The sequence below is a fragment of the Pongo pygmaeus genome, chromosome 1 (assembly GCF_028885625.2).
Source record: "Pongo pygmaeus isolate AG05252 chromosome 1, NHGRI_mPonPyg2-v2.0_pri, whole genome shotgun sequence".
Classification (NCBI taxonomy): domain Eukaryota; kingdom Metazoa; phylum Chordata; class Mammalia; order Primates; family Hominidae; genus Pongo; species Pongo pygmaeus.
In genome coordinates, this window is record NC_072373.2 from 164905938 (window position 1) to 164932337 (window position 26400).

A 26400-nucleotide genomic window follows, 5' to 3' on the forward strand; every position below is an offset into this window, starting at 1 on the left:
ACCCATTCTTTTTTGTTAATTTGTAACTTTTTTCCACAAGATGACTGTGGGGCAAATGGCAGGAGACCTTCCAGGTTACCCACTTTCATATACCTTTAGGAGGGACAAGTATGGTTTATTAAACAAAGTATTTGAAATGTTTGGCACAGCTCCCAAACAGTCCAGGGTGATCTTGTATTGGCCTCTGTCAATTTAAACTTTATGATGGCTTGCCCCTTTTACCCAACATGATTCAGGACTGTTTCTGGTCTAATCTTTACCCACATATATATTCCCCATTGATGTGTTTGTTTTCAAGGAATGGAAATGACTTACTGATTAAAAATACAGAATAACTGGGAAGATACATTTTGCTGTCAGAAGAATCATAAAATGTACATTTCTACAAGCTCCTTTCTGTCTGCAATGTATTTTCTTCTCTTGGTAAACTCCAATTCATCTTTTAAAACCCAGGTTCAAGATCTAATAGGCCTTACTGACATTTACTGAATATTTTACCCAACTGCTGCAGAATTTATACTCTTTTAATTAGCACATGGAACATTTTCTAGTATAGACCATAGTCCACAAAACGAGTCTGTACAAATTCAAAAACACAGAAATTGGCCAGGTGCGGTGGCTCACGCCTGTAATCCCAACACTTTGGGAGGCCGAGGCAGGCAGATCACGAGGTCAGGAGTTCAAGACCAGCCTGGCCAACACAGTGAAACTCTACTAAAAATACAAAAAATTAACCGGGCATGGTGCCAGGCGCCAGTAATCCCAGCTACTCAGGAGGCTGAGGCAGGAGAATCACTTGAACCTGGGAGGTGGAGGTTGCAGTGAACTGAGATCACGCCATTGCACTCTAGCCCAGGCAACGGTACAAGACTTCGTCTCAAAAAAATAAATTAAATAAATAAATAAATAAATAAATACAATAGAAATCATACCAAGCATCTTCTCTGACCACAATGGAATAAAACTTTACAACTAAATAACAAAAGGAACTTTGGAAAATACATAAACACATGGAAATTAAACAACCAATGAGTCAATGAAATTAGGAAGGAAATTTAAAAATTTCTTGAAACAAATTAAAATGGAAATATACAAAAACATATGTGATACAGCAAAAGAAGTACTAAGAGGAAAGTTTATAGCAATAAACACCTATATCAAAAAAGTAGAAAGACTTCAAATTAATAACCTAAAAATACACCTCAAGGAACTGGAAAAGCAAGAACAAACTAAAGCCAAAATTACTAGAAGGAAAGAAATAATAAAGACCAGAGAAAAAACTAAGAAAATTGAAACTAAAAGGAAAAAAGATCTACAAAATAAAAGGTTTTTTTTTTTTTGAAACAATATACAAAATCAATAAACCTCTAGGTAAGCTAAGAAAAAGAGAAGACCCAAATAAATAAAACCAGGAATGAAAAAGGAGACATAACAACTGAGACCTCAGAAATACAAAGGCTCATAAGAGACGGCTACTATAAACAATTGTATACCAACAAATCAGAAAACTTAGAAGAAATGGATAAATGCCTGGACACATACAACCTACCAAGATTGAACCACGAAGAAATAGAAAACCTCAACAAACCAGTAACAAGTAATGAGATTGAGGCTGTAATAAAAATTCTCCTATCAAAGAAAGGCCCAGGTCCTGATGGATTCACTGCTGTATTCTACCAAATATTTAAAAAAGAACGAATATTAATCCTACTCAAACTATTTTTTAAAAAATGGAAGAAGAGGAAATACTTTCAAACTCATTCTACAAAGCCAGCATTACCTGATACTAAAACTAGAGAAGGATACAACAAAGAAGGAAAACTACAGGCCAGTGTCACTGAAGAACACAGATACAAAAATCCTCAACCAAATACTTGCAAAACAAATGCAACAACACATTAAATAGATCATTCGTCATTATCAATAAAGATTCACTTCATGGCCAGGCATGGTGGCTCACGCCTGTAATCCCAGCACTTCAGGAGGCTGAGGCGGGCAGATCACGAGGTCAGGAGATCGAGCCCATACTGGCTAACACAGTGAAATCCCATCTCTACTAAAAATACAAAAAAATTAGCCGGGCGTGGTGGCAGGTGCCTGTAGTCCAAGCTACTAGGGAGGCTGAGGCAGAAGAATGGCGTGAACTTGTGAGGCGGAGCTTGCAGTGAGCCGAGATCACACGACTGCACTCCAGCCTGGGTGACAGAGCGAGACTCCATCTCCAAAAAAAAAAAAAAGTTTCACTTCATGGGTACAAGGATGGCTCAATATATGCAAATCAATAAATGTTATATACCACATTAATAGAATCAAGAACAAAAAATACATGATTATTTCAATAGATGCTGAAAAAGTATGTGATAAAATTCAACATCCCTTTATGATAAAAATCCTCATGAGGCCGGGCTCGGCAGCTCACGCCTATAATCCTAGCACTTTGGGAGGCTGAGACAGGCAGATGACTTGAGGTCATGAGTTTTAGACCAGCCATGGCCAACATGGTGAAACCCCGTCTCTACCAAAAATACAAAAATTAGCCGGGCATGGTGGTAGGCACCTGTAATCCCAGCTACTTGGGAGGCTGAGGCAGGAGAACTGCTTGAATCCAGGAGGCGGAGGTTGCAGTGAGTCAAGATCACGCCACTGCACTCCAGCCTGGGTGATAGCAAAACTCCGTCTCAAAAAAAAAAAATCCTCATGAAAATAGATATAGAAGGAACATACCTCAAAATAATAATGGCCATCTATGACAAATCCATGGCTAACATTGTACTGAATGGAGGAAAATTGAAGGCCTTTCCTCTAAAGAATGGAACACAACAATGATACCCACTTTCGCCACTATTATTCAACATAATACTGGAAGTCCTGGCCAGAGCAATTAGGCAAAAAAAGAAATAAAGGACATCTAAGTTGGAAAGGAAGAAGTCAAATTACCCTTGTTCGAACTCAACATGATCTTAGGACTAGAAAAACCTAAACACTCTACCAAAAAAACTGTTAGAACTGACAAACGAATTCAGTAAAGTTGCAGAATACAAAACCAACATGCATAAATCAACAGCATTTATATGTACTAACAGCCAACAATCTGAAAAAGAAAACAAGAAACCAATGCCATTTCCAATAGCTACAAAAAATATAAAATACCTGGGAATCAATCTAACCAAAGAAGTGAAAGATCTACACAAGAAGAACTATAAAACTCTGATGAAAGAAATAGAAGAGGACACAAAAAAAGGAAAGGTATTCCATGCTCATGGATTAGAAGAAATAATATTGTTAAAATGGCAATACTACCCAAAGCAATGTACAGATTCAATGCAATCTCTATCAAAATACCAATGACATTCTTCACAGAAATAAAAAAAAAAACCCTAAAATGTATGTGGAACCACAAAAGACTCCAAATAGCCAAAGCCCCCCTAAGCAAAAAGAACAAAGTTAGAGGCATCACATCATCTGACTTCAAAGTTTATTATAAAGCTACCATAACCAAAACAGCATGGTACTGGCATAAAAACAGGCACATGGACTAATGGAACAAAATAGAGAACCCAGATATAAGTCCACGCATTTACCACCAATTCATCTTTGACAAAGATGCCAAGAACTTACAGTGGGAGAGGACAGTCTTTTCCATAGATGGTGCTGGGAAAAGTGGGTAACTATATGCAGAAAAATGAAAATAGACCTATATCTCTAACTATATATAAAAATCAAATAAAATGGATTAAAAACTTGAATCCAAAACCCAAAAATATAAAACAACTAGAAGAAAACATTAGAGAAATGTTCTAGGACATTGATCTGGACAAAACTTTCTTGTGGAAGACCTCAAAAGCACACACAACCGAAGCAAAAATACACAATTGGGACTATATGAAGCTAAAAAGCTTCTGCAAAGCAAAGAAAACAATCAACAAAGTGAAGACAACCCATTGAATGGCAGGAAATACTTGTGAACTATTCATTTGACAAGAAATTAATAACCAGAATATATAAGGAGCTCAAACAACTCAATAGTAAAAAAAAAAAAAAAAAAAAAAAAACAAATTAAAAACTGGGCAAAAGAGTTGAACAGAATTAACAGATCTTCAAAAGAAGACATAGAAATGGCATACAGTTATATGAAAAAATGTCCAACATCACTAATCAGAGAAATGCAAATCAAAATCACAATATAAGTGTCATCTCACTTCAGTTAAAATAGTTTGTATCAAAAAGGCAGGTAATACCAGATGCTGGTGAAAATGTGAGAAAAGGGAACTCTTATACACTGTTGGTGGGAATGTAAATTAGTACAATCACTATAGAGAACAGTATGAAGGTTCCATATGATCCAGCAATTCCACTACTGGGTATATATCCAAAAGAAAGGAAATCAATATATCGAATATAAAGCTGCACTCCCATGTTTATTGCAGCACTATTCACAATAGCCAAAATAAGGAATCAACCTAAGTGCCTACCAACGGATGAATGAATAAATAAAATGTGGTATACATACACAATGAAATATTAGTCACATAAAAAAGAATGAAATCCTGTCATTTGCAGCAACATGGATGGAACTGGAGGCCACTGTAAGTGAAATAACCCAAGCACAGAAAGAGAAAGATTGCATGTTTTTTACTCATATGCAGAAACTAAAAATGTGGATCTCATGAAGATAAAGAGTAGATTAGTAGTTACCAGAGGCCAGGAAGAGGAGTGGGAGGGGGTTTGAAGGAGGAAAAAATAATATAAATCTAATTAAACTGTACACTTAAAATGGTAAAAATGGTACATTACATATGCATATTTTAACTCTAATGTTTACAAAAGAAAAAAAAAGTTCAAGTGTTCTCTTGGCTCTGACTGTTTCTCTAATACTCACAAACAGAAACGCTTAGTCATCTTTATACTCATGCCCCTGTTTATTTTCATCTATTACAGCTTTTTTCAGTAGAGCAACATGGTTAAATTCACAGGCTGGATTTTCACTCTGGATTTACCAGTTACTACTTGATTAACCTTAGGCAATTTACTAACCTCTCCAGGCCTCAATTATCTAGTGTGTAAAGTATAAATGAGCATTATAGGATTGTTGTCAGAATTAAGTAGCACAACATAAACACAGTAAATGCTAGCTTGTGGTCAAGCTGTACTGAATAAACTGCTTACACCTGTCTCCCCTTCTAGACACCAAGCTCCATGAGAAGAGAGACCATAACTCACTCATTTTTGTAACCCCAGTGTCCACTGTGCATGTGTTGCTCTTATGGTAGGTGCTCAGCAGGTGAGCTGAGTGAATGAATGAGTGAAAGAATAAAGGAATGAACCCCATTTGGCAATCTATTTTTATGATAAGATTTGTCCATATGTACCATATCTTGAGGAGGTAACAGGTGAACCCATCTTATTGGGTTTTTTTTAGACTGTAACAGAATGAAAGTATAGAAAATTTATTTCCCCAGAAATATTTTTGAAGGTTTTAAAAACTGGCTATGACACACACACACACACACACACACACACACACACACCCCCCAAATGTCAATATCTGTAATGAGTCTCAGCTAAAAGTTGGCTAAATTATTCTTAGCACAATAGGCTAATAGCTCCAGAATCATTAACTCAATCAAGTAAATAATATTAATTTAAAGTACTCCATAATTATATATTTACTTGATATATAATTATACACCATTAAGCAAACATACAATTAGAATTTTTTAAAAGCATGTGCTCTGTCTAAAAGGGGAAAACATTAAGGCATAAACAAAACCAACAAAATAAAAAAGGAATTCAATCACTGCAAGCTATTTTTGTAGCTCTCTGGGGTTCACAGCTTCATGCAGTAACTGACACTTCGCAATGCTGTCGCCAGTTTTCCTGAATACCTTGAACATCTCCTGGGCTTGCTTAGCATCAGAGGATACCATACAGATTTCAGGGCTGCCATGATACCACCCAGTGGGAAAAAGAGGCCAAATCATCGCTAGAGCTCAATGCCATTCAATTTTCATCTCTCCATTATCCCTTGCCCAAGATAGGATGGGCAGAAGCAGCCATTCACTAAGCATAGGAATGAAAGCTTCTACAGAGAGTATGACTTAATTGCTATATCCAGTGTTTTATGAATCATGCACCATTTTTGGAGGATGGGGATAATTCAGTCAATCATTTATCGTAGCATTTTATTATTACCAATGTTAATCATAGCTACTACTTACTGAATGATGACTCTAAGCAAGACACTGCTATCAAATTTATTCCTTACAACAAACCTACAAAAAAAATTTTTAAGAGTGCTTGTTAGATAGGCACTCTCTTATTGGCATATCCATTTTACACAGGAGAAAAACGAGTCAAAGGAGAGGTAAAAGTGACTTGCCCAGGAAGAAGAACAGCTGAGATGTGAACCTAGGGTAATTTTTAAAGTCTAAAGTTTGTATACACTATATGGCTTCATCTCAGTTTAAAAAAATAAAATTTGTGCACTCTCCATTATACTACATTGTCTGATGACTGATAACAATAACTCCATCTTGCATTTGTAGAGTGGTTACAGCTTCAAGTGATGGCTGTATTTTACCAGGGTTAAGACATTCAATTCATGGAAGGCTTCATAACTAGAATGTGGGAGTCTCTGGTCCTCTGGCCCCCAGGCCAGGGATTGTTTTTTTCACTCCAGTTATTTCCTGTCCTGACACTGAGGCATGGTGGCAGAGTGAGAGATGAAGTATGAGCTATAAACTTCCCCCACTCCAGCCAATCTCCCACCAACCTCCCACCAATGCAGAAACAACTGGGAGCTGTAGCGACCTCTTTGGTGTGCTCAGGAAGAAAAAGGGGTAAAAACATTGACCTTCAATCATGAGTCCTTTAAGACACCCAAGTTGATAATACATTTTCCAAAAATCAAATTGTTCCCAAAGGGAAAGAAATCCTAGAAGATTATGTCATTTAGAAAGTTAAGAAGGTAGAGTCTAAAAGAACCAGCTGGGCTGCAGATTTCTTTGCTCCTAGAAGGACTCTGTCACCATACTGTCCTTCCTGGGTGAACAGTGGAAGGAGGAGAGACAAAGTGGCCCTAGAATAGCATTAATCAGAACTTAAGAACTCTGGAGTCAGGTAGCCTTGGTGTCCATTCATCCAGCTTTCCATTTATTGCCAACAGTAATGCCAAGAAATGTATAAATGTTCCTGATATTCTGGGGCACAGCTATAAACCTTCTATGCAGAAACCAAACCAGTGTATACACGCATACACACACATATGCATGGAGTGGATGGGAACAGTGTTTATGTTGGGGATGATGAGAAAGGTTTAAGTATACATAGTGGTGTTGGTTATACAACATTGGGAATATAATTAATGCCACTGAAATTGTATGCTACAAATGGTTACAATAAGTTTATGTTATGTATATTTTACCACAATAATTTTTTTAAAGGAGTGGAAACAGATGGTTAAGCTCTCTGAAGCCTACCAATAGATCTACATACACAGAGGAGTCATTATGAACATCTGGTTTAACTGATGCATCTTGTTGGTCTCCAGGACTTCATTGTCAGCATCAGTACTCTTATTTCCTCAAGGTGGATATTGGCTATAAAGAGTCAAAAAAAAATTTAAAAAAATAAAAACACCTGAGGTTTAATACATCCTTTGCAGTCCTGAATAGGTATTCTAGTACTTCGCTTTTGAATGCTGGGCTATGTGCTATGCATTGTTTTGAGCTGTAGCCTCTGCTAAACTGAGACTAAACGAAGTCCTATTTTAACATTCTGTGACATATGCAAGTACATAATAGAAAAATCAGGAAAACAGTATTGATCATTTCATACAATTCCTGTCAACCAATGTGGCTTCTAAGCATAAAAGTGAATCAAAATACAGAATGACAACCCTCAGAAAAGTAAAATCTTCCTGGAAACAGCCTGTCTTTGCCAACATCACTACCTACATCCTCAAATGCAGGTTTGAACATATACAAACAATCACATACTCTTCATGTAAAATGACTGAATTCAGGTTTCAAGGCACAGAGGTATATGATGTGGGCAGATCCAGACTCCCACGAGTTTATAAATAAAAAATGCCTATGACTTTATACACCCTTATGAATCTATAAATAAAACCAGTTCCATGTTTAGTATTTATGGTAGACTCTACCATCAACATTTATTAAAATAAGGTTTAATTTCAGACGTAGCACTCCACAGAACCGGAAGGAGTAAGAAATGGTTCTAGTCCTCATGAACTGAAAGGTAAAAACAAAGAAAATTTTTCTAAGTCATGCAACAATGAGATGCAAATCCATTCACAGTGTTAGTGCTGGGGAAAGAAAGGTCTAGGAGTTTGAAAAGAGATGTAGGCAAATCAAAAACAAAGGTAAGATGGAAATACTACGGCTTTGGGACTGCCTCCCTGAGATGCAACTAAGGGTAAAGCAGACAGGTCAGAGGATCCACTTGCATTCTGACAAATTGTGGGACTATCTGGGAAGAGCTAAAGATGTAGTGCAATCCTGTGTTTTAGGAGAGAGAATTGGAAAAGCCTCGTGGCATGTGGAAATCTTCTCCTTAGCAAAATTAGGCAAATAAAGAAGAAGATGGGCTGGGGGTGGTGGCTCACACCTATAATCCCAGCACTTTGGGAGGCTGAGGCAGGTGGATCACTTAAGGCCAGGAGTTCAACATCAGCCTGGCCAACATGGCAAAATCGTCTCTACTAAACATACAAAAATTAGCTGGGCATAGTGGCACACATCTGTAATCCCAGCTACTTGGGTGACTGAGGTACAAGAATCAGAACCCAGGAGGCAAAGGTTGCAGTGAGCCAAGATCATGCCATTGTACTCCAGCCTGGGCAACTGAGTGAGGCTCTTTTGGAAGGGAAGGGAACGGAAGGGAAGGGGAGGGGAGGGGAGGGAAGGGAAGGGGAGGGGAGTGGAGGGGGAAGAAGAAGAAGGAGAAGAAGAAGAAGAAGAGGAAGAAGGAGGAGGAGGAGGAAGAGGAGGAGGAGTGAGGGAGGGAGGAAGAAAGGAGGAAGGGAGAAGAAGGAGGAGGAGGAGGAGGAAGAGGAGGAGGAGAAGGAGAAGGAGAAGAAGAAGAGGAGGAGGAGGAAGAAGAAGAGGAAAGAAGGAAGGAAGGAGAAGGGAAGAAGGGAAGGAGAAAGGAAGGAGAAGAGAAGAAGGAAGGAAAGAAGGAAGGAGACGAAGGGTGTGTGACATGGGTAGCTTTTAAGGGAGAAGGAGTAACTCATGCAAGAAGATTGTGTGTGTCTGTGTGCACATGAGAACATGCATATCCCTAGTTGGAGCATATGATTTTTGGGCAATGAAGAATGGTAAAAGATGAAGTTAGAGAAGCAGATAGAGGCTAGATCATCAAGAGCCTCACAAGATATTTTACGATTTGTATAGGCAAGAAATGACCCCACTCCTCTGATCTATATCTTTCTCCTGCTCTAAGGTCCAGCTGTCACTGGTGTCTCCCTTTACTAATCTCCCTTGGCAGGTATTGTAAATATTATTTGTACTTACCTTTAGAACGTCCTGGGTTCTCTCGCCAACTAGGCTTAGGTGTCTTGAGAACAAAAACCAAATATTTATTTTATATCTATAGTGTTTAACAATTCTTTCCACATTCATGCTTTTTTTTATTTTTTATTTTTATTTTTGGGGAGGGATAGCATTAGGAGATATACCTAATGCTAAATGACGAGTTAATGGGTGCAGCACATTCATGCTTTTTAAAAACATTGATTATCTTGTCAGGAACTGTTGTTCTAGGTATCCAAAAAAAAAAAATGCTCCCTCCTCTTCTAGGGCAAGTAAGAGCAGCCCAGGGTAGGTATTTAATATGTAATTTCTGATTCCTTTGGTAAACCCTTAAGTCCAGTCACAAAATCTTTAGTTACACTGATAGATGCCTTTCATTAAAAACATCTTTATAGAGATTGCCTTTTATAAATATTATACAAAGAGACATCTTTATATGTATAAATGCTTCTATAATGATATTATATCTTTATTTACTTTCAGAGGGAAAATGCTCCAGATTATCACAGATCTTTCAAGGTCAAATAAAATTTCTATGAACTATTGTGTAGGATGTTCCACAGTCCTTAAATTATGAAAATAATGGCACTGACTTAGCCTCCAATCAAGAAAAACAATTCAAAAGATTTGCCTTACATTAAGAACAAAATATCTATCCACATTTTTGTTTGATGTTAATTCACTTGTTCTGAATTAGCTAATAGATGGAATAAGAGTTGGAAAGTTATTTTATTACAGAAGATTTTAAACAGATGCATTTAAAATCTTCATTATAGAATGGCAACTTAGATCAAACCACTTCAGAATGGCGTTATCAGTGCTTTATCAAAGAGTGGTCCCCGCAGCAACATCAGGAGCAGCTCCCTGGAAGCTGTTAGAAATGCAGATTCTTATGCCTCCCTTGTCCTTCTGAATCAGAAGTCTGTGTTTAACAAGCCCTCCAAGTGATTCTGATGCACACCAAATTTGAGACTGTTCTCAGAATACGCTGAAAAAGAGGTCCCTAAAACTCTCCCATAGCTTATTGAATATTAGGGCAGGAAGGAGCCATACAAAGCATGTACACCAATTTTCTTGTGTGTTTTACAGATCTGGAAACTGAGGCCCAGAGATTATCAATGGTAACTGGAATTTGGAATGAAGTGTGTTCTAGCATCAAAGCTAAGATCCTAGATACACAGCATTGTCAACCAGCTATCATTTTACACATTTGACATCAAGTTTCACTTTTAAAGGATCCATGCATAGAAAGTCCATTCTATTTATTAATAGACCCAAATGAAGTTGCAGAACCAATCACATCTAAAGGCTAAGTCAAAAATGTTTAGAGATGTTCTTGAGAGGGGAAAAAAATGCCTTTTTTTAGTGAGTAAGTCAGAATTCAGTGGCCAGAAATATCAGGCTCAATATCAGATTCAAACCTAAGCCAACTCTCAGTTCCTAAACCAAGCTGAAACTAGGAATATTTCTTTCCCTAGTTCAAAAAACTTCTTAAAATATATTAATGGAAAGATGTTCCCATTAATACTTGTCAGTACTGGTCTATCCACACTGCCTCATCTTGATACCAAGTAGCAATAAAGAAGGGTCAAAGGCATAATTAGTGTAACAGCATGAAGGCAGCCAACTGCCCTAGCAGCAGTTCAGTCTCCAACTTAAGCCTCATGAACACTGTGCCATGGAACAACCAAGCACCAACAGACTTGAGACCCCAACTTCAATGGTATTTCATTGACAGATACAGTTTCCTGTAAGTATCCTCACCCAAGGAAAATCTTTAGGATATCTCATAGCAGCCTAATATTTTGTGGACAGAAGTGTCCAGAGTGTATAGTTTTTCAGCTTCAGATGCCTAAGGGCACGTGCTTTAAGGGTATCTCTGAGGAGGAAAAGCACCATCACGTCTTCAACAGTATGATCTCAGGGCTAAAAATCCTTACCCGGCTGTGAAACTTGGCAGTTCGATAAGACTTAGGTGACAGATTGTATACTGTGTAGTGGTCAAGATGTCTGGAATCCAAAAAGCTTCGAATGTCATCAACCTGATTCCTGAATCCTATGTCAACATTGTCCAGAGGAAAGGACATCACTAGGAGAGAGATCACACCGAAAGAAAACAGGTTAAATGTTTAGGTCTGCTGTAACGATGGGCAGCAACTGCAAACTGAGCCAAAGGATTGTTAATAAACATCAGAAACTTACCAATAATTCTGGAGGTAACATAAGTGAAGTCTAAATCTCCCTTTGTGTAGCTAAAAGCAAGACAAAAATGGGCACTCATTAAAATGATCCAAATATGCCAAGATTCTCTCTCTCAATCACTTGCGTATATGAACTGGGACACTGCTGTCCAGGGGGCATGTTTTGACTCCCCTCCAGCCCTTCTCTCTAACAAAGAAGAATCACTGAGAAAAGAAAGCCCGTGACCTCAGGGGTATAAATATGCCACTCCAACTGGTGCATTCTAATGCCCTTGTAGATGCCACTTCATGATCTGAATCAATCTCAGAATAGAAAACTCTGCTTATTTATCAACACCAATTGTTCTAGCTTCTTGGCCTACCTGGAAATATCTTCCATGATTGTAAGTGGCTAAGGGGTAGGGGAAGAAGTGGTTGAGAAAAAATAAATGACGCCATTTTTCTGCCTACCAGGCCCTGGTTGAGAATCAGAGGTAAGAATAATTTTATCTTTGAACAAAGATTAAAATTTTGATTAATATAATAGACTTGATGTTTGAATTTCTGATTTAGAACTGCATATTGTAACTCAAAGTGACCCTAGAATTTTCTAATACTAAACAATAAAAAATAACTCCTATGACCTGCTTATAAGAATTTTCATACAGTGGAAGAGTAGAAAACTTCTCTCACTGAATAAATGTTAAAGGGCTAGTAGGAAACCAAAACAAAGTTCTGATTTGATTACAATCTGTAGGTAACTCTTATTCAGATTGCACGTATATTTTAATCTCATTTAATCCCTAAACAACCCAAAGACACAAATCCTGTCAGGGTATTAAAAAAAAGCTCAAAAAAAGCTCTGAGAGGTTAATTAACTTGCCTGAGGGCTCTTAGTTAACAAGGGCAGATATGGCATTAGAACCCAAGATGTTTGATTCTAAAGACAGGGAGGGCAACCATTATACTCTAATGTGGCAATGAACTGAGTCCTCCCACCCCGTGCTTATAGCTTCTAAAGGACTTAACTTTATGTCTTCAATGACATTTCTCAGTTCATCAGATCCCATAAAATTATATCCCAAAATTGACACTCTTTGAGCCAGACAAGCAGCCAGCAGGTAACCAGATCCTTTGAGAGCATGGGGATCCACTAAATTAACTGGGAAGAATGTGCGTACCTGGTCACAGATTGTATCACCCTAGAAGATGTGTCTTTGAGGGTGTCTTTCAAGTTGTCCTTTAGGTTACTAAAGAGCCTCCCTGCACCTCCTTTTACCATGTCAAAGAGACCTCCCCCATAGCTGGGCTCCATGTCTGGAGATGAGGCACCTGCCAAAAAACAAACAAACAAACAAAAATGGCGATGGCAGAGAATCCACGGAAAACCAATCCCTCTTCATTCTTAAAACATACACAGACTGTCTTTAAGAGTCTGGGACCGATATTCCTGGAAATTGTGTTCCACTCTCAGAACTTATAGACTCTGAGTTATAGCATTGCTACTGGTCCTCAGGGGAGACCCAGGTCAGTCCCTCACTGAGTCCCAGGAACAGAAACCTCCAGTATTGCTGCCACTAGCCATGTGTGACAATTGAGCACCTGAAATATGGCTAGTCTCAACTGAAATGTGCGGTAAATATAAAACACACAACACATTTCAAAGACTTGGTGCAAAAAAAAAAAAAAAAGAATGTAAAGTATCTCAATATTTTTATACTGATTACATGTTGAAATAATAATTTAAATATATTGAATTAAAGAAATTATAGCTGTAAAATCAATTTCACCTGCTCCTTTTTACCTGTTTAGTGTGGATACTGGAAATTTTTAAGCTACATATGTGGCCTTTATTGTACTACATTTGGACAGTTCTGCTCCAGAGAGACTGCTGAGGAAGAGCAGTAGTCAACTTCAGTGAGTCCAGGGCACTCCTCGGCCCTTTGATGAAGCTGACTATATTAGAAGCCCCATTCCATGGCTGTCTCTTAAAGCACTGGTTCACTTCTATCATGAAAAACACCTTCTGAAGGGGCTTTAGTACAGCTTTTAGGCCTTAGGATGCATGGTGGCTGTTAGTGCTATCTGTCAAATATTTCAGGTTCTCTTCCCTTATAGCTTCTTAAAATTGCGCTTTTTGGCCCCTTGTGCTTAGCTCCAGTCCAGGGTTTCTCAGTCTCAGCACTATTGACATTTTAGGCTAAATACTTATTTGTTGTGTGTGTTTTGAGGGGGCTGTCCCTGTGCACTGCAAGGTGTTGAGTAGCATTTCTGGCCTCTATTCACTAGATGCCAGTAGCACCTGCCCCAACCCCAACTCCACCTCTGAGTTGTGACAATAAAAAATGTCTCCAGAGATTGGCAAATATCCCCTAGTGGGGGCAAAATTACCCCTGGTTGAAAACCACTGCTCCAGCCTATGTGTGTGAGGGGAAGTGCCGTGTATCACAGTGTATGTTGTGCATCACTTCCAGGGTACATTTAACTGTTAATGTGATATTCTCCGTAGTTTTTCTCTCTCTCTTTCTCTCTTTCTCTCTCTCTCTCTCTCTCTGTATCTCTCTCTCTCTCTCTCTGTATCTCTCCCTCCCTTTGCCATAGCAATCAGCAAGGTTGGTTGGAGACTGTGGCTGCTCTGTCCAGTACTTCTGGGTCCCAGAGAAAGGAGCTATGTGGCAGATGACCTTTGATGACCCAGGTGACCTTTGATGAATATTTGGCATGAGTAAGTAATATGGTTTGGTTCTATGTCCCCACTCAAATCTCATCTCAAGTTGTAATCTCCACGGGTCAGGGGAGGGACCTGGTGGGAAGTGATTGGATAATGGAGGTGGATTTTCCCCATGCTGTTCTCGTGACAGTGAGAGATCTGATGGTTTTAAAATGTGGCACTTCCGTCCTTGCTCTCTTTCTCTCTCCTGCCATCATGTAAGATGTGACTTGCTTCCCCTTCACCCTCTGTCATGGTTGTAAGTTTCCTGAGGCCTCTACAGCCATGTGGAACTGTGAATCAATTAAACTTCTTTTCTTTATAAATTACTGAGTCTCAGGTAGTTCTTTAAAGCAGCGTGAAAACAGACTAATACAGTAAGAAACACCTATTTGTTAATAGAAGCCACCGATCTTTTGGGAATGTTCATAACCAAAGCACAACCTAACCTATGCAGGCTGATACAGGAAGGAAGCAGGAATCTGTGTAGAGGAGGTGGTTAATGTGAACAGTGGCCAGGTAGGGCTTTAAGGCCTAGCAGTCAAGAGCGTGAGTCATTCTCACCTGGGTTCCTGCCCAGCTTTGCTACCCCTAGCTGTGTGACCCTGGAAGTCAGTCTTTCTAAGTCTCTTTCTTCCCATCTGTAAAATAGGGGTAAAAATTGTGCCTACTCCACAGGGAAAAATTAAATAAATGCGTATAAAGCTGTTGGCATGGTACCTAATAAATCTAGGGGTCAAGAGAACATAGCTAAACTCTATTATGTCACATCCTGAAATTCCTGTATTGATGGTATTTTTAATCTTTGTTCACTTTCCAACTATATGATGACAAAAGACAAGAATGGCATCTATTCCTTTTCAAAAATTGCCATATATAAGATTTTCAAAATAAAGAATAATAAAAATGTTCACGTAATAGGCACTATAATTGCTAACTTATATATAACAATTACTATCTGGTAGGTATTTTTCTAAGCATTTTATCTATATTCACTCATTTAATCCTCATAGCATCCCAATGAAATAGATAATATTATTATTCCTATGTTATAGATCAGAAAACTGAGGCACAGACGTTAAGAAACTTGTCTAAGAGCATACAAGCTAGTGAATATTTATTTACCAGCAGAGTTGAGATTGAGCCCCAGGCAACCCTTCCAATCACATCCCACTTTCTTCTCCTAATATCAGCCTGAATTTTATATTTATCATTCCAATTAATTTCTTCAAACTTGTATTACATATGTTTGTATCCACAAAAAATGTATTAATATTATTTTCCAAGATTTCAAGCTGTACATAAATGGTTTTCTATTTGCATAAGTTTGCAACTTTATTTTTTTCACTTATTTTTGTTTAAAATTCATCTATGCTGGTACCAAATGCAGCTTTAGCTCAATTAATGTGTGTATCAATTATCCCACTGATGGACACGTAGGCTATTTGTTATAATAAGCAACACAGTGAGGAACACATGACTTTGATAACATACATAAGACTCTCTCTAGATTATACCTACAAGCAGAATTTGCCAGTAAATAAGGTATGTACATCTTCACATAACTAGATATTGACAAATCATTCTCCCAAGCAGTCACAGCAATTTAAATTCCTACAACTAGTACATATGTGTTCCTTCACTCTATATTCTCCTTAACAGTATTGTCAGACTTTTACATTTTTACCACTTTGTCAAGTATAAATAAGTATCTCACTTTGGTGCTATTTTGGTAATCTCCCTGATTACAAGTGAGGTGAAGTATCTTTTACTGTGCTCACTGGCCAGGTGGCTGTTCTTCCAATCATATTTCATGTACCAGTACACTCCTACATGCCATTTAGATGTTCATACATATATCTATACATACTTGTTGACTGTCATGTTCTTCCATCCTGATCTTAAGAGCTACTGATACCTAACAGATGTCTAAGTCACCATTAGACATCTATTAGAAAATGAGGCTCTGTTAGAAATTGCAAAGAACATTGAATACTGGTAAACAAACAATGAATGGACATATGGACAAACATTAATCATCTCTACCACTAACTGAGCTCTCCAATGCAACAGGAACTGTGCTCAGACCTTTTTGATAGTACAGTTTCATATAGCGGGAGAGTGGAAGTGGTTATTATCCCGTTTACAGATGAAGCAGTGGAAGCTCAAAGAAGGAAAGTAACTCACCAAAGAGTCCATTTAACAAGTGGAAGAGTCAGCGATTCAAACCCAGATCTGTGCAATTCCAAAGCCTTGCTAATCTACCATTTCACACTATTCTACATCTTCACCCAGCTCAGGATTCCAACAACTATAATCAAGATGAGCCTTACCTGCCTATACACAACTGCCTCTCTCCTATTCCCTGCTCTCCTCCACCTCCCACCCACACACCTTTCATCTGGCTGCTCTCAGCGGCAGATGTCCCTACAATAAGCACCCTCATAAATCACTGCATGCCAGGCAAACCAAGTCAATCTCATTACGCAGGCAGCCGAGCCTCTGTTGCCCCTACTGCTTCACAGACCTGAATAAAAGGCCAGGAACAGGTCTAATGGGCAGCTCCACAGACTACGGCTAGTGTTACAAATCTGAGAATGCTCTCTTGTGTCCTGTTTCATATGAAATAGAGCACATTATTTCCCTGTAAACACACCCCACCAAGTAAAAATTTGTATCGTGTTTTTGTTTTAAATATAGTGAGGATAGAGCAGCATAAAATGTTTATAATTCTCCCATTTCCATCCCTGTAACATTTTCATGTGTTCAGCCTGAACACACCTTTGATATATAACTGTTTAAGAGATGACACCAAATTGATTGGATGTCTCTTCAACTCTCAATTTTATGCTGGAATAGAACTACAAGGCACCAGCCTATTAAAAGATATAAATATCCTTGATTATCTAAAAATCAGACTCTCGCCATCCCTCAGGCTGCATGCTCTGCTCATTAGAGCTTTAGAATGCTGCAGAAATCAGAACAACTTGCCAGAGTCCATCTGTAACCTTCACATATTCAAATTATACGTTGAACTGGCAAGGCCACACAAAAAAGAAGAGGGGCATTATTTGACGTTGCTCTACTGGTTCTTTTAGGTAGATATTCTGGCTTTCCCTGATGAGCCACATAAGTGCCAAAAGTACAGATTCTGCAAATATTTTAGCCTCAGCTAGTTAAGAGAAAGGGCAGAGAGGTTTCAAAATATGGCACAACGAAGAAGAAAATGGTGCAATGAGAAAGAAATGCAGAAGATAAACAATGACCACGGTAGATCAAGGGGTAACAAACTGGATCCCGTGGGCCAGATCCAGTCCACGGCCTGTTTTTTTTACAGTCTGTGAAATAAAAATGGCTTTTACATTTTTAAATGATTGAAAAAAGTAGAAAGAAGAATGATGTTGCATAACATGAAACTGATATGAGGGTCAAATTTCAACGTCCAGAAGTAAAGTACCCTTATGTGTTTACATCTTGCCTATGGTTGCTTTCATGCTACAATGCAGAGTTAAATAGTTGTGACACAGATCTTACGGCCCACAAAGTCTAAAGCATTTAGTCTCTGGCCCTTTACAGAAAAAGTTTTCCAACCCTTGCATCAGACAGTTAACACCACTTGTGTTCTTAGGAATGCAGAACTTGCTACCTCCAACACCTTTCTAAATACTTTGGCTAAAATGGCACCCAGTGGAAAGAACACTCTGTGCTTACTAAGGGTCCTCAGGGATTTGAGGGTGTAAGAGAGTGGAGGTGAGGACATCAGAGTTGAGAGAGCATGTGAGTGCCATCCAAAGAGAAAGGTCCAGGACTGCCTCTAAGGCTCCAAGTAGATTCTTGTTTCAATGATGTCTGTGGTGTGAAAATCTAAGCCCACCAAAGACAAACATCAGAGAATTGCACTTTTACCTCTGAGTCACTTTAAGGGTGTAAGAAATAAGTTTTCCTTGGGATTCCTAATGTTTGGGAAACTAGAAGCAGTATCCTATTCCTTCCAAGTTGTAGGAACCTGACTAGTTCTTGCTGTCAAGAGTGACACAAAATTTGTGTTTCCTGGGAGAGAATTTCTGTCTTCCACTAGATTGCTAGTTAGCTGTTTGATCATTTATTTGTATCGAGCTTCATTCCAAAAGAGATTTAAGATGATTCAATAGTCATTTAGATATTATATAAAGAAGATAAATACAAATGCTAGGGCTTGTCTTAACTGCCTTAATGTAACTGAAAATATAAAAAAGTAAGTGTGGCTGCTTTTCATAAACATTTTATTGATTTCTTAGCCATGGACAAAACACTGTGAGAAGAGGTATAGAAGGAGAAGGAGTGTCCATAATGCATAGTGATCATCCCCTCATATGCTTATTCAGTATATGCCTATGGCACCCTGGGCTGTGGATAATTCCATCTGGTCCCCTAAGAAGAAATGCTCCCCCATAAAATACTGTCATCAAAAGAAGGATGGTATGCAAAAACTTACCAAAAAGAGACGTTCATCAAGATAGTGTTTACCATGGCAAGAGGCTATAAGTGATGTATTTTTTTCAATAGTAAGGGAATTGGTTAAATATCTCTAATAACACCATATAGGTTAGCTACTAAAATCATTTTGCAGAAAAGTACAGATGGGCATGGCAAAGGCTAAATGAAAAATAAGCAGGCTACAACACATAATCCACTGTACAATCTTACTTTTGTAAAAGAAAACTATCTCAGTTTAGAGAAAGAATTCAGAGGATATAATAAACATAAAATAATAACAACTCAAACCTACTGAATGCCTACCACATACTAGGCCACTGATCTAAATTTTTTGTATGTAGTAACACATTTAATCTTCACAAATACCCTATGAAGGCAATACCATTGCTATCTTCATCTTATACACAAGGAAACTGAAGCAAAGACACAGCAGTGATTCACCCCAGGTCCTACAGTTAGTAAGCCAGAATTTGTACCCATGCAGGCTATTCTAGAGTCCAGGCTTTTATCCACTACATTTTCAAAACAGTTATAGTAATTATATTTAATTATATCTGGGAGAATGATGAGTGATTTTTGTTTGTTTGTATGATTATATTTTCTAAATTTTCTGCAAGTTACATTCATTAGGTTTTTTTTGTTGTTGTTTGTTTTGTTTTTGAGACTGAGTCTCGCTCTATCGCCCAGGCCAGAGTATAGTGGTGCGATCTCAGCTCACTGCAACCTCTGCCTCCCAGGTTCAAGTGATTCACCTGCGTCAGCCTCCCAATAAGCTGGGATTACAGGTGCTCGCCACCATGCCCAGCTAATTTTTGTATTTTTAGTAGAGATGGGGTTTCGCCATGTTGGTGAGGCTGGTCTCGAACTCCTGACCTAAAGTGATCCGCCGGCCTTGGCCTCCCAATGTGCTGGGATTACAGGCATGAGCCACCGTGCCCGGCCACATTCATTAGTTTTACAATTAAAAATATGTTATATAAAATAAAGAGCCAAGTGCTATGCTATTCAAGTTGGATATGTCCTTCCTCAACAGCTGTAGCGACGTCCTTCCTCTTGCGTGATTCATCACAGTTCACAGCCACACAAGTTTCTCAGCTGGCCTGGGAGAGGCAGGCAAAGGCTGCCAACAGCCCTCCAAGAGCCTGTGCGCCTCCCTCATTCCGAGCAGGCTAGGGGCTTGCCAGGAAGGAACATCCTTCTACACTTGACTTATTCTAAGATTTCAGACCCAGCTTCATCACAGTGGTAACTGTCTCAGCTCCAGCATCAATACTGAAGATGATCTAATATGCTGGGGACAGGGAGGAGATGGGCAGCAACTTGGCACCAACTGCAGTTCTTGCTCTCAAGAACTCAACCAACACTTGGTACCAACTGCAGTTCTTGGGACATCAGCCTTCTTCAGTGAGTCCTCTGGGACTCCACAAAAACACTTCCACAGAACATTGCTTTTCCTCTTTCCAGAATGTTTTCATCATCCAGGTCTAGTAAAGTGAGTTAGTATCCCATAGTGTTCAGGATCAGCCTTTTGGAGAGATGACTGATAAAGTGAACTTGGCATTAGAATCATGTCATATTCATGTTCCCATTCACCAGTGGGCATTTTTCTCAGTGGTTAAGAGTCACAATGTTAAAAATGTCTTGTCCTGGCTTCTATAAAATTGACAACTGTGGGATAGAAATCCCTGAAACTAAAGTGACTCTGTAGAGATGCCCCACTCTAGGGAAAGGCCATTCCTTCACAGTGCTTGGCAAAGGGCAAGGAGGGAACTAGTGTCATTATCACAAAGGGCTTTGTCATCCTTCTTTATAACAGATTTTTCAGCTCTTGGCTCCCAGCAGTTAGAGAAATGGATCATATGGGCATAACAAGTAGATATACCATGGAAAAAGCCACTGCTTTGGCTCCAAAGGCTGCTTACGTCTCATTCCCCATTCATCTCACTCCAGGGAAGCTTTGAGGAAACGTAATAGACTTTGAGAAGAGAGGTCTCAGACTTGAGACTTGGTTTTTCTGCTTAAAAGCTGTGTGACCTTGAGTATGTCATTTTACTCCTCTAGGCCTCCTTCCCCCCACCAACTCCCCACCCTATAAACTGGAACTAATTAAGAACAAAAACTTTTCTACATGCCTCATGGCATCAACAGGATCAAATAAGACCATGCATGACATTGTGATTTTTATGTAATGAGATCTTCTAAAATGACCAGAAATTTTTATCTTTTTAAATTTATTTTATTTTATTTTACTTATTTATTTATTTATTTTTGAGACAGAGTATTATTCTGTTGTCCAGGCTGCAGTGCAGTGGTGCAGTCTCGGCTCACTGCAACCTCCACCTCCTGGGCTCAAGTGAGTCTCCCACCTCAGCCTCCCGAGTAGCTGGGATTACAGGCATGCACCACCACACTCAGTTAATTTTTATATTTTTTGTAGAGACAGGGTTTCACCATGTTTCCCAGGCTGGTCTCGAATGCCTAACCTCAGGTGATTGGCTGGCCTTAGCCTCCCAAAGTGCTGGAATTACAGTTATGAGCCACCATGCCTGGCAGAATTTTTATTTTAATTCTTAGAAATTCAGCACTCATAGTACATGATTCCAAGGAATGCCTCCCACAAATGGCTGGGAATCCAACTAGAAATTAAAATTTCAGAGAAAAAAGATAACATTTAGCAAAATAACAAATCAATAACCGCTATGCCAAACAAGAGGTTAGGCATTACAGAAGGCAACCTGTATTCAAATACAGGCTTTATGTCAGCTTCAGTTCAGCCAGAACTGATCTGGATCCCACCTCTGCTATTAGCTGGATATATAGTCTAGAGAAGTCTTGATTTCCTTATCTGTAGAATAGAAATATTAATAGAACAGCCACAAAAAAATGTTGCCTCTAGCAAAGTCACGCAGCCTTGGCCAAAAAAAAAAAAAAAAAAAAGCCATGCTGTTCCATTTCAGGGTTAACAAAGCCAGACTGGAGATGTGTCTGGCAAGCCTCCCTAGGGTAAGAATCTCCTATTGGTGCATCCAAGCTATGGCCCATGGAAACTCTTCACTTTTGATAGTTCAGAAGAACAAATGTTTAACAGAAGTGAACCTCTTTATCACTCTGAAGTTTCTGCTTCTCATCTTGACGTGACCTGGTGCCTGGTGTGAGGACTTATTGTGAGCTATTTGCAGGACTAATATTCAGGTTCACTCAGATTCAGTAGTACTGGTTTTTGATATATTACAATACTTCTGTACTAGGTGGCACGTTGTACAAGCTACAGCTATGGCCCTGGACACAGCTGCTCAACAGACCAAGAGGGCAGAAGCACGGGCATGTGTAGCATCCATGGAAGGCTCCAGGGGAGCTAAGCACTGGCAGGCAGAGGCCACAGAGCAGGTAGTGCCAATGAGTCAGGCTTTCTGGTTTCAGGCCACATAGGAAGCACAGGCATCCAAGAGCATCACAGCTCTTTACAAGACAACAGCACACCCAGCCCTCTTTGTACTGCAGTAAAGTGCCAGGGCCCTTAGGATAATCTTTTTTTTTTTTTTTTTTTTTTTTTTTGAGACAGGGTGTGGCTCTGTTGCCCAGGCTGTGCAGTGCAGTGGCCCAATCTTGGCTCACTGCAACCTCCGCCTCCCAGGCTCAAGCGATCCTCCCAACTCCACCTCCTGAGTAGCTGGGACTACAGGGGTGCACCCATGCCTGGCTAATTTTTGTATTTTCTGCAGCAACGGGGTTTCGCCATGTTCTCAAACTTCTGAGCTCAAGTGATCTGCCTGCCTTGACCTCCCAAAGTGCTGGGATTACATGTGTCAGCCACTACGCCCAACCAGAATAATCAATTTAATGGGGAAGTTGCTGGAAGGTTTGGCTGGCATTCCCTATGTCAAACCATGGCCCAGAAATGGAGATCATTTAGCTAGTAACAAGAATACTCTTCAGAATGTCCAAAAATCAATTAAAAAATTAGAAATTAGAGTGATAATTTGTGCTATAAACAGTGATAATATACATGTGCTTGTGTGTATTTATTTACAGAATAAAAGGGGGTTATATTTTACATCGATATATATTGATTTCTATATTATGCTAGTGTGCCAGTTATTAAAGCTTTTGTCATCACTACAGACACCAAGAAATCTGTATGTGCACTATTTCCACACTCACTTTTCAGGACGTTAATGGGAAGAGTACTAGACTATGATGGCTCAGCTATTTCCCAAGCTATGGGAGAATCACAAACTCAAGGTCTCAAAGAATATAAACATAGGAGAATGAATTAAGTGATTTCCTAAGTCCCCTCCACTTTTAAAATTCTTTAACACTATCATCATCCTCATACAAAGGCCATCTACTAAACATGTACTCCAGGCTAGACACTCAGCTAAGCAGTTTCCATAAACAACTAAATTAGACCCTTGCACTAAGCACAGTGGCAGGTGAGAGTCCCACTGAGGAAACTGAGGTTTTGGTGAAGTTTAGTAACAGTCACAACAGAATGAAATGAAGCTAGGTTTGGCTGGACCCAAAGCCTCTCTGCTCTTATTCACTTCCCCATCCTGCCTCTTTCAAGAGGTACTTTTTGTCTGTCATGCCTCCATTCTCCCACCTCATTCTGTCCCTCTATCCTAGGACTCAGAGCAGTCAGCTTGCATTATAATTACTTGTGAATGAGTCTACCTCCCCTCAACTCAATTACTTGCTATTGAGTCTTCAATAGCAAGAAGCATGTTTCATGCCTCTTCACAGTCCCCTAAGTACAATATATGGCACACAGTAAGCACTCAATAAAAGTATGTGAAACTGAGCTGCTATGGAATGCAATAATCAAAGAGAAGATGGCAGAGATGGCAAGGAAGACCAAACAGATCAACTTTGGCAGTGACCTGGTTTTGCTTAACTGTAGGTAGCAAATATGACCAGATGCTTTCACTGTTTCACTGTCTCCTCAAGCTTTTCAGAATTTCTGATTGCAACACTGAACCCACTGAGAAAGCCTGCCTAAAAGATGGAGATTTCATGAAATACAACATGAGCTTTATTGTAAAGAAGGCTAATATTTGATGGGAAATGTTTATCTTCAAAGAGATAGAGGAGCTAATTAAGAAACCAATACTAGCTCCTCTTTCCCAAAAGGATCGACAACATGAAAAAAGACTGATAAGAGTAGAAAAAATGAGAAATACAAAGTAATGACTCCATTGAAACCAAAATGGACTCTGCATATAATAAAGATAGGGCACAGTGTTCACAACCAGGCTGTTGATGCTAGGGGAATTCCAGCCAAATGGATGTAACATATTTTGTTCCTTCAAGAATCAAATAAATCAGGCTACAGGTGCCAATCCAAATTCTACTCAATAAACTCTCATATAAAACTTTACATGGATATTGCTTAATTTGATTCAACAGACAAAGTAAGTACTTATGATGTGCCAGGGAAAAGGGGTCTAAATAAGGAATCTTTACTCTTCAACACGTGGACCAAATAAAAAGGTTCTGCATTATGAAATAATAATAATCAAATCTATTCAATGAGATCAGAATCCTCAATAGAAACCTGAAGAAATAGAAAGGGTTCTGCGCACCACATGGAACTTCAACTCCAGAAAGTGAGGGGCCATCAGTTGTTTTTTTTCTCCCTTCTCTAATCAAAAGATCAGGGCTTAAATTGCATAAAATGGACTATGACATTTCCCTCTTAATTACCACCCTGGAACAGAGACAATGTCCTTGCTGTTATCTGACCTTGTCTATGATAGAGAATAGAGATAGCAGAGGACTGATGGTCTGCTTAAAGAAAACTGCAAAGAGAAAAATAAGGCAAAAATTTTCTGTTCGACATTTCAGTCCCATTTAAGAGAGACAGGGGAGACAATATAGGAACCAAAGGGCAACTGAGAGAACTCTATCAGTCTTCCCAAACAACCCCCCATATACAGGTAGAATTTTAGAAAACCAGTGTGCTTGTTATGCATATGCAGCTCTAAGAAGCGTTTTCTCAAGCTCCTCCCCTTCCATCAAGATTGTCTTCTCTTAGCTCCAAGACAGAAATTCTGGAGCTGCCATTGCAAGCCAACTTCTGAGAGAAAGATCAAATTATTGTTCTCCAGAAAAGTAGCAGTGGTTGTGGATGAATATTGTTTGTTGTTTACAAGATCAAGGTAAGTGTATATATGCTATGTGCTACATACAACACACACATGTGCTACACATATACCAAAGTGGCCTTACTATATGTTAGGCACCATGCTAGGAATATACAGTATCCCACACATTAAAACTGAAATATATTTTTGCTCTTATTTTTCAGATAAGGAAACTGTGTCTCAAAGAGGTCAACTCGTGCAAGCAGGCAGGCTCTGTGGCACAAAGGATAGTGCATTGGACTTCTAGCCTAAATCAAAAGAGAGTCAAAGAGGTCAATTCATTCACCAGATTACTTAGTTAGGATATATCCAAATGTCGGTGTGAAGACAAGACCCATGTTTTTTTCATTTCATCAGGCAGAGTCAGGAACATAACAGTCAGAGAGCTGGAAGCCCCCCTTGGACAATGAGAGGAAAGAACCCAGACTCATAACACTTTAATACTCAATTGAATATTAGCAATGTATCCCTATGCCTCAAATGGATGCACCAGGAAAATAAAATGACTTCCCCAAATCATTGCCATGACTTCACTTTTTGAAAAAACAGCTTTATTGACACATGAAATTTACATATAGAACTACATATTGAAAATGTTTATAAGGCCGGGTGCAGTGGCCCACACTTGTAATCCCAGCACTTTGGGAGGCTGAGGCGGGTGGATCACCTGAAGTCAGGAGTTCAAGACCAGCCTGGCCAACACGGTGAAACCCCATCTCTACTAAAAATACAAAAAATTAGCTGGGCATGGTGGTGGACGCCCGTAATCCCAGCTACTTGGGAGGCTGAAGCAGGAGAATTGCTTGAACCTGAAGGCAGAGGTTGCAGTGAGCCGAGATTGCGCCACTGCACTCCAGCCTGGGCAACAAGAGCGAAACTCCATCTTAAGAAAAAAAATATATATATAACTGTGTGTGTATACACACATGTATGGATGATTCATTCTTGCAGTATATTTGATCAATGATTCTGCTGTGGTGTGGTATTCTATTGTGCATTGTCTATACACAAGATGGTGAAAACACACAGTACAACTCAGCACTGTAGCAAATATATGCATACACATACACCACACTCAAAGGGATCTCACACCAAGAAACATTTCAGATAAAAGTCCTTTATCCTTTGCTAAATATAAAATATCTAGACCTCCTGGAGAGTAGAGATCCTCTGACAATTCCTCAGAAAGCTGGGGCTACTTTGAACACTTTATATCTACTTTAAATAATTTACATCAGCAGTTCTAAAATATGATCCCACAACCATCAGTTTCAGAATTATCTGGGGTCTTTACTTAAAATGCATATTCCTGATTTCCACTTCCAACCATGATAATG

The 26400-nt window shown here is 39.2% G+C and overlaps 1 protein-coding gene across 9 annotated transcripts in view; it reads right to left on the reverse strand.

The window, feature by feature from the left end:
• The window catches only part of DNAJC6 (DnaJ heat shock protein family (Hsp40) member C6), a 166359-nt gene that overhangs the window by 37636 nt on the left and 102323 nt on the right, over positions 1–26400 (reverse strand). For all 9 annotated transcript variants that reach the window (XM_063654574.1, XM_063654581.1, XM_063654583.1 and 6 more), the window contains 3 exons: positions 12916–13066; positions 11757–11806; positions 11495–11643 (listed from right to left, as the gene is read on the reverse strand). In XM_063654574.1, coding sequence (XP_063510644.1) covers positions 11495–11643; positions 11757–11806; positions 12916–13066 — 350 coding nt within the window. The remainder of the gene's footprint in view (positions 1–11494; positions 11644–11756; positions 11807–12915; positions 13067–26400) is intronic.